This window comes from Berghia stephanieae, chromosome 13 (assembly GCF_034508935.2).
Source record: "Berghia stephanieae isolate SIO BIC M18660-M18661 chromosome 13, UCSD_Bste_1.3, whole genome shotgun sequence".
Lineage (NCBI taxonomy): Eukaryota > Metazoa > Mollusca > Gastropoda > Nudibranchia > Aeolidiidae > Berghia > Berghia stephanieae.
In genome coordinates this window covers 1754344-1764236 of record NC_088372.1, presented here as the reverse complement: position 1 = coordinate 1764236, position 9893 = coordinate 1754344, and the positions used below count along the sequence as shown (strand labels likewise).

At 35.2% G+C, this 9893-nt stretch overlaps 1 protein-coding gene across 2 annotated transcripts in view; it reads right to left on the bottom strand.

Annotated features, from left to right (window-relative positions):
* LOC144959130 (ADAM 17-like protease) overlaps positions 1-9654 on the bottom strand; it is a 41168-nt gene extending 31514 nt beyond the window's left edge. Inside the window, exons 1-8 of one of the 2 annotated variants that reach the window (XM_078891595.1) lie at positions 9478-9654; positions 8097-8229; positions 6729-6865; positions 6245-6333; positions 3916-4031; positions 2767-2864; positions 1123-1259; positions 70-153 (exon numbers count right to left, since the gene is read on the bottom strand). In XM_078891595.1, coding sequence (XP_078747721.1) covers positions 70-153; positions 1123-1259; positions 2767-2864; positions 3916-4031; positions 6245-6333; positions 6729-6865; positions 8097-8229; positions 9478-9538 — 855 coding nt within the window. In that variant the 5' untranslated portion in view covers positions 9539-9654. The remainder of the gene's footprint in view (positions 1-69; positions 154-1122; positions 1260-2766; positions 2865-3915; positions 4032-6244; positions 6334-6728; positions 6866-8096; positions 8230-9477) is intronic. The other variant, XM_078891596.1, reaches the window with a different exon arrangement.
* Positions 9655-9893: the final 239 nt, after the last annotated feature.

The window sequence follows — 9893 nt, the reverse complement described above, 5'->3', positions numbered from 1 at the left end:
CTTCAAGCTTCGAGTAGCAAGCAGCACTATTTACATTTACAAATATCGTACAGCTCATCAATAACTTACCTCTGCAATTTCAAATCCCAGACCAGTGACCGAACCCCAGACAGTTGAACGGTAAATGTCATCCACACGGTCCACCACACTAGCCTGGGGAGGAAAAGAATAAACAGTCTATCCCACGCATTCGTACAAAGGCGGGACCAAGGTCCTTTTCTCATTTATTTAGTCCGTCTGTATGGAACACCAAATGCGGACCGGACTTTGCCGATTGGGTCGATCATCATAACATAGTAGTGTGAGAACCATAAGAGACTGCTGCCAAAATTCTTTCAAGTCGAGCAGATATAACAGTCCAAGCTGTACAATCACTGCTGGGTGCTCAGAACAGTGGAAAAAAAAGTCCAACTCAAATGAATGGAAACTAATACAATCTTCGAGTGCTCTACCAATTGATTCATAAGATTATAGTGGATGATAAGCAAGAATGAATAATGTTTGTTTTTTTTTTGTTTTTTAAGGGTTTTACAGCACTTGCAACACATTAAGGTCATATCAGCGCCAGTAAAAAGGAAGAAAATGGGTTAGTAAAAAGTTCTAGAATTACAATTAAAGCACCCAAAAAAAGGTAAGAAAAAGGGGAATTTGGTTCAAATAGGGAACAGATGTAGATTCCAATAGGACACTGTCAGTGTACTTAGTTTGAGAACACTAAAAGTCTCATCCAGACACAAGCACAAGTCCCCACTAAGAGGAATACACTCAAAATGTTTACAAATCATATATAATACATTAATAAAACATAATATAATGCAAGATGACTTACAAGGAAAAAAATATCCTCTCCCAAAACTAACTATACATTTGACTGTTTCCCTCTCAGCCAGGGCATCCGGCCAGGACCAGGACAAAACCAAGTAATCTCAAGACAAAGACAGAAAGCAAATTGGAAAACACAGATAAGGGGATAGAAGACACAGTAAGTGCCACCCTGTACACTATGGGAGGCCAGGAACCCCATCCAGATATAGGGGGGGGCGGGGTAGAGGACGCAGTAAGTACCTCCCTGCCCACTATGGAAGAATGAATAAACAATGGTAAGTAATAAAATCCACTTACAATGTACAGAGCTGTGTCGTACACATCACTGTCTCCAACAGCCTGATAGAACTTGTGGTCAGCTACAGCCACAATACGACACGTGTTCCAAGAGGGTATGCTGGCTCTCTTGTGTCGTCTGTGCTGGCTGGAATGCACTGGAATACAAATATAAAAACAACAAAATATTAATAATATTAATAATAATAATAATATAATAATAATAATAATAATAATAATAATAATAATAATAATAATATTAACAATATTAACAATAGTAATAATAATAATAATAATAATAATAATAATAATAATAATAATAATAATAATAATAATAATAATAATAATAATAATAATAATAATAATAATAATAATAATAATAATAATCATAATAAAATAATAACAATATTAATATTATTATTGATAATAATAATAACAATATTAATAATAATAATAATAATGATAATAATAATAATAATAATAATAATAATAATAATAATAATAATAATAATAATATAATAATAATAATAATAATAATAATAATAATAATAATAATTCTATAGATTTATAGTGCGCCAAACATCCCTTCATCTGAAGTGCTCTGGGAGCATAACACAGATTAAGCCCTAACACAGTACACGAACAACAACGCTAATTATACACATAATCAAAAAGAAAGCCTGTCGGAATACAGTGCAATATTCATGAAACATGCTTAACCCTCTCCTTACCAGCCATTTTCAGAATTTTACCCAAAACTTCACACCCATCCAACACAAAAACAGACATTTCTTACTCAAACAGAAAAGCAACAAGCACATTCTATACATAATATTGTTCGACAATATGAACTCTATTACAGAATGTCGTTTTTATAGCTATAGCAAAAAGAAATGAAATCTAGATGAGAGAAGTGATGGTTGCATCGTAACAAATGTGACCCATCGTCTCAAAACGGTATTAAGTCGGAACGAACCAAATGCTTAAAAGCCGAATTTAATGTTAAACTGGTCAAAAATATAAATTCTCCTCAATAAAACATACAAACTCAACACAAGTCTGATATTTCTGGCTATAAATTCAATTTTCAACATCTTAACCATCCCAACTTAATACCGTTTTGAGGCGAAGGGTAACAAATGTGGCAAATTTCCAATTGGTGATAAGGAGAGGGTTAAAGCACTTTACAAGAGGTCCCTAACCAAAGGAAACGCTTACCATGTAGGATGAGACATGATGCCTGTTAGGCGATAATATTACAAATTTTTTCCACCAGAGACAATGCTGTTAACAGACAGGTACTCATTTTAAACAAGAGTACGGTGAGAGAATGTGAGTAAAGAGCCTTTTCAGAGGACTGAACTATGCGCTGCTCAGAGCGGGACTCGACCTCTGGACCTTCCAGTCTGGGTACGGGGTAGGGAAGGGAGGCTGGGTTTGGAGGAGGTATGATAGTTTTTTTCCCTCATATTCACTTATCTGTTGGTTAAATATATAATAAATTGAGCTTTTATATGGCGCAATATACACTAAACGTGCTCAAAGCGCTTATATATATATCTTATACATATATATATATATATATATATATATATATATATATATATATATATATATTATATATATATATATATATATATATACATAAAGTGTTCACAAATTTACCTGACACAAATTCATCAACAACGACATCATCATCATCATCATCATTGACATGCACATGGCCATCTGTGTTCTCATGAGAATTCCCGCAGAATGTCGGTCTGAAAATAATATTTGTTTGAACGTGATATCAATATCAATATGTTTGTTAAAACTTGAGGAAAAAGTAAGACAAAGGGGAATGATTCAAACAGGGAACAGATGTAGATTCCAAGAGCACACTCACTGTACTCAGTTTGAGATCACCTAAATGTCTCCCAGACACCAGTACAAAGTCCCATTAAGAGTAAGAGGAATACACTCAAATGTTTAGATTATACATTCAAAATAACAAAAATGACAATTACATAACAGAGATGATTTACAAGGAAAAAAATATCATCTCCCAAAACTAACTATACATTTGACTGTTTCCCTCCCAGCCAGGGTATCTGCCGGCCAGGGCCAGGACAAAGTCGAGTAATCTCATTCCAAGACAAAGACAGAAAGCATGTTGGAAAACAGATATATAGGGGGAGAGAAGACACAGTAAGTAAGTACCTTCCTGCCCACTATGGGAGGTCAGGAACCTCACCCAGTTGCTGCAACTTGAGCTCAAGGGAATTGCAGGTTGGAAGCCCAGTGTCCTACCATTAGACCTAGACCTATTGGTACTATACAATGATGAAAGCAAAAGATATCTCGTTACATCACACACACATAATTTGTGTCACGGATAATCGTCATCCCTTCATTGAATGCTTTTGGGCCAGCGTTCCGCAATGCAAATTCATAAATGATTATCTAGAAAACTTGAGTGATCCAAAAACAGGAGAGAAAAAAACAAAAAACAAAAACCAAAACAAACAAAAAAAACATTGAACATTGAATGACATCCAGAGATCAACCTTTCAATATAACAAGGATAGAGTGCAACCCCCCCCCCCCCCCCCCCAAAAAAAAAAAAAAAAAAAAAAAAAAAAAAAAAAAAAAAAAAAAAAAAAAACAAACAAACAAAGAAACAAACAAAACAATCAGAAGAATGCATGGTATTTATAATGCGCTGCATCGAATTCAAACAACCTGCAACGTCTTAATCAATAATAGGAAAAATAAGCTTTTCAGAACTGTGATAAAAATGATAGAAAAACACAAAAAACTGAGTTTTTTTACCCATGCCCATTTTTGGTGGGTCCTTTGGACCATTTCATGTCAGATGCTTTATAGACCATGGTGTGCTCGTTGGGGCCTGATTTGCTTTCGGGAATTGTCATGTGTCTCTTGGCATCCTGTCAAATAAAATTGAGCTTTTATATAGCGCAATATCCACTAAAAGTTCTCAAAAGCGCTTTACAAGGGGTCTCTGTCCAACAGCAACATTTAACATTTAGAACAAGACATGACACCTGTTAGGCGATATTACAATTTTTTTTCGGACGGAGACAAAGCTGTTAACAGCCAGGTACTCATTTTATACCTGAGTATGGTGAGAGAATGTGAGTAAAGAGCCTTTTCCAAGGACTCAACTATGCGCCGAGCTAGGCTCGGACCCAGGACCTTCTGATCCGAAAGCGATTGTCATACCACTAGACCACATAGCCCACATTGATCAGACTGAGTTGTTCCGTAAGGCTTATTTTTTATGAAATAGATTAGATGTTGCTTAGATTTTGTTTCTGCATTCATGCTAATTATGTTGTGTCCTGTTTTTTTTTAATTAAAAAAAAAAAATTTTTATCATATAAAACGCCGCAGAGCACGATTAACATGGATGTTTCGGCGCTATATAAATTCATTCTTTATTATTATTATAATAAATTACCTGTGTCAATAAGAGTTTTGTATCATTATTTCCCTTTTCCTTCTTCCCTCCCCCCAAAACAGTAGTCCATAGAACAAGCATTTATCTCAGTTTCTGTTGCATTAAAAGGACTAAACCAACTGCTTTAACCTGTTGATTGGATGTTAGTCTATCACAAAAAAAAAGCTTTCTGCCAGATCTAACAGACCCAGCTACCCAATCACTGCTGGATAGATAGAGACAACTATGTTCATAAATTTATTTCTATGGAAACACTGTGGAGTTGTCTATTGTTTGCCATCTAAAACCTGTGGAGCTAATTTAAAAGACTTGCATCAGGCAACAAACAAAAAATCGGTATATTATCTTGAGAAGGGAATTTAAAATTCGAAGAAAATAATCTTAATAAAACCAAAATGCACTATTTTAAAATTATTTTTTACCCTATAAATCTGCCGTTTTAAAATGCTTTAGAATTAATGCAGTGGTGTTTGATTTTGATCATTAATCATATGTCTATTTAGGAGTTTTTGAAAAATACATTGTTACCGCATCTGGATTTTAAGTGATGTATATCTTTTGCATTGTTGGGTTTTCCTAAGATGAATGGTCTATGACAACGTACATACAATATATATGAAGTTATGAAGGATGGCGATCACCCCTTTCACAAATATATTAAGTTCTCCATGAGGCGCCGTCTCCTTATATCTATTAAAGCAAAGACAACATGTCACCTTAATTCATTTTTGCCACATGGTGTTCAAATTTTTAACGCACAACTGTGATTTAAATTAAATACTATTTTTTCAAATATACACACACAAGTTCGGACTAAAGGCCAGAGGTATGGCCTATCTCAATTTATCAAATTAATATTTTAAGTGTTGCTATTGGTTCTTGGTTGTATATTTTTACATTTTTGTGCATTTGCATATTATATATGTGTATACATTGTCGCCATAGATTTTCAACTTTGTGTTTATACATTTTTATGCATGCCACGTCTGTAAACGAATTTCCATTTTTTTTTTTGGAATGAATAAAGTATATATTATTATTATTATTATTATTATTATTATTATTATTATTATTATTATTATTAAGTTTACCAACATGGTACTGCAGTGGATTCCAGGACACTGTGGGATACTTGGAAATCAGATCGCTGACCAACTGGCAAAGGCAGGCAGTCGCATGCAGCAACCCTCCCCAATGTACTCAACAGAGAAAATTAACAAAATGGCCAAATTTATCCAGTCTCAGAGATGGAGAGAGAAGCACCCAGAATACAACATGAATGACCCAATCAAGGTGCTCGACAGAAAGGAACAGGTCATCATCTTCAGACTGAGAACTGGACACAACCAGTTAAAGGAACATATGTGGAGGATGTCCAGAGCAGGTGCCTCTGGACAATGTGACTGCGGACTTGAAAATGAAAATGGACATCATGTCCTAATGGAATGTCCAAAGTACAACCAATTGAGAAGGAACTTCTGGCCTGACCCAACCCCATACTCAAAGAAGCTGTACGGCAGTGAGGACGACCTCAGGACCACTGTGGGCTTCATTCACCAGACCGGACTGACCATGTGACGTGACGGGAACGAAGAAGAAGAAGAAGAAGATTATTATTATTATTATTATCATTATTATTATTATATATAACATCCATATTCCACTGATGGGTTACCCTACCTCAAGACCATAGACATGACCATTGTAGATAAGAGAACCCGAGAAGAGTTTGCCTTTGAAGACACCTCTGATCTCTGACTGGTCGTCCCCTAAAAATTGAAAAAAAGGGCTTGGATTTTTAAAATAACAACAATAATAATAACAATAATAATAATAATAATAATAATAATAATAATAATAATAATAATAATAATAATAATAATAATAGTAACAATAATAACAATAATAATAATATAATAATAATAATAATAATAATAATAATAATAATAATAATAATATTAATAATAATAATAATAATAATAATAATAATAATAATAATAATAATAATAATAATAATAATAATAATAATAATAATAATAATAATAATAATAATAATAATAATAATATAAATTGCACGTACGCATTATTATTTTCTTTTAAAAAAAATATTTTCTCATTTTCGTAGCATAATAAACAAATCCGTAATAATGAAGATTTGACAAACCATCGCAATGTCCGGTGTAGACCAGGTTGTCATGTGACAATTTGTTGACGTGGGGAATCCCATCGGCCCCGTAGACTTTGAGGACGAAGCCGGGGGAAAACAAGTCTTTCCTTGGCGTCAGATGACAGTTGAATGATCTGGATGGAAGTAATAATAATAATAATAATAATAAAATTGAGCTTTATATAGCGCACTATCCACTTAATGTGCTCAAAGCGCTTTACAAATGGTCCCTGATCTGACCAACAGCAACACGTAACATATAGAAAGAGACATGATGCCTGTTAGGCGATAATACTATTTTTTTTCTCCGACAGAGACAAGGCTGTTAACAGCCAGGTACTCATTTTACACCTGAGTACAGTGAGAGAAAGTGAGTAAAGAGCCTTTTCCAAGGACTCAACTATGCGCCGAGCGCGAGGCTCGAACCCAGGACCTTCCGATCCAAAGGCGAGTGTCATACCACGATACCACATAGCCGCACAAATAGATATTGAAATTGAAATTGAAATTAATCCGTAAATGGTGGGATTGAATTTCTTTCAACTCTCTCCTTACCGATCATGATCATTTTCAGTATTTTCCCAAAATGACAGGCTTACAAATAGCAGAAAAATTGATTCTTTAAACTCAAACAAGCTCATTAGAAATCAACATTATGTTCTTATTAATCAAACAAATATTCTCAAATTGAGCTTTTAAGTAGCACAATATCCACTAAACGTGCTCAAAGCGCTTTACAAGGGGTCCCTGGCCAACAGCAACATTTAGCATTTAGAACGGGACATGACGCCTGTTAGGCAATATTACAATTTTTTTCGGACAGAGCTGTTAACGGCCAGGTACTCATTTTACACCTGAGTATGGTGAGAGAATATGAGTAAAGAGCCTTCTCCAAAGACTCAACTATGCGCTGAACGAGGATTGAACCCAGGACCTTCCGATCCAAAAGCAAGTGTCTTACCACTAGACTATATAGCGCACAAATATTATATAGCATCATAAGTTTGAGTTAAATCTAACAATGTTTACAGGAGGTTATTAAATCTACACCAGATTGTAGGACAGTGTTTATATTCAGACATTCAGCGTGGGGACAGCGTGACTCAGCGTAACGGTTTTTGCTTCATACCCAAAAGGTACCGGTTCGACTACCCGCCTTGATGTGTGGCCTTGAGCAAGTCACTTTGCCTTAGTTCACTTTGCGGCGCTGCACTGCTGCTGATGCCTGGGCTATTCCAGTCTTCCCTTGGGATAGACCCTAAAGACAAATTTCCCCTTGGGGATGAATAAAAGGAATTTTATTTTATTTTTTTATTATTTAAAAACATGATAAGATTTAGAATAAATTAAATCTACACAACTTACATATTGAACGCTCTGAAACTGAATTCATGTTCTAACTTCTCAGACGAATCTCTTCCCACACTTCTTTTTACTTTTAGATGTGCGTCGTTTGATGTTATCACTTCGAAGTAGCTCACTTTGTCATACACACCTCCTGTTGATTTACAAAAAAAAAAAGATTCTCAATTTTCCTGAAAACAAAATTATTGCAGACTAAATTGAAATAATTCAACAATGATCAAGCCTGAAATTCTTGAGCAGAAACTAGTACAAAGGGGTACCCAATACTTCAATCCGTGGTCAACTCATGGTAGCTGACTTAGTTTCAAACCCTGTCCAAACGGTAGCAAACAATTGTTGAAAACTGAAGGGGCTGCCTGAAGCCTGCGATCGTGAAAATACTAATGAAAGAAGAGTGAAAATGGAGAGGCTTCGTAAAGGAACGATGCAGACAATGGACATTTCGGGTACAAACCCTTCGTCAGCACAACAATACACAAATTAACGTGGAAAACAAATAAAATAAGATAAAATGCAAAATAACTTGAATGGTCTGTACTCAATGGTGGTTGCAGTATACTTTTCGTAAGATTTGTGCTTGTCTTATTTGTGTATCAGACAATTTCTCATGACGTCACCTACCCCCCCCCCCAGTCCCTCCATTTAGTACCAATCACTGACCCACAACTGCCTTAGCCACTCCCCCCCCCCCCCCCCCCCTCCCTTTCCTTCAGATGTCAGGATGGTATTATTCCTATCCTGTAACACACGTCACCAATTTTCTCAACTAAAATCAATTTTTTCCCTCTGACAATTTTGAAGAGAAAAAAGTTTTTAAACGTCTATAACGCTTCCATTCAAAATTAAAAGCATAGCCTTCCGATGTATTGATTTATTTTGAACGGACTTGACTTCGGGGTTAAGTTGACCTCGCCTCATCATGACCATGTGAGATTATGAAAAATAAACAATCTTTTCGATCAGCAAAGCAACATCGTACACATCACACATGGCAATTTTTTCCATTATTAACAATACGTTTAAAAAAATGATAAGGAATTCGCAAAACGCATTTCAAATTGAATTTTCCCCCGTGAGACACGAGTTTGAGGAGTCTACACAAAGTACAAGTACAAGAAGTTCAATGCAGGAAAGCAAAGTCAATGGAGCTTGCGAAACTGTATCAAGTACACAAAAACAAAATGTACATTGTAATGACAACACATTTATGGTTTTAAAACACGTTTTCGATGTGTGTGAATGTGAATGGGAGCATTGCCAAGTTGAAAGTACTTTTACTTTTAAACTTCCGAGTTGAAAATCGAGTCTGTCGACAGTCGTCAATGTCCAAAGTCAAAATTCAATCAAATAATCAGTCAGAACGAGCCCACCTTATACTCACCGTAACATGTGCATGTCATAAAAAGAAATAGAACCAAGAGTAAATAAAAAGTTAGCCCCATCGTGATCTAAAAGTTTAAAAATAAATAGGGAAATAAATGTTTGAAATGATAGGTGGAGTGTTTTCCGGTCCCCAAGGAATTTCCCCGTTGCTTGCTATCAACAAACCCACTTGTCTAGATTGCCGTAAAACGAATCATTCGTATTATTGCGTTTATTCACCCCATTGTTTCTATAAATTCGTAATCTCAAAAGAATAATAATAAGAAGAAGAAGAAAAGGAAGAAGACGGGGAAGAAGAAGAAGAAGAAGAAGAAGAAGAAGAAGAAGAAGAAGAAGAAGAAGAAGAAGAAGAAGAAGGAGAAGAAGAAGAAGAAGAAGAAGAAGAAGAGAAGAAGAAAGAAGAAGAAAAGAAGA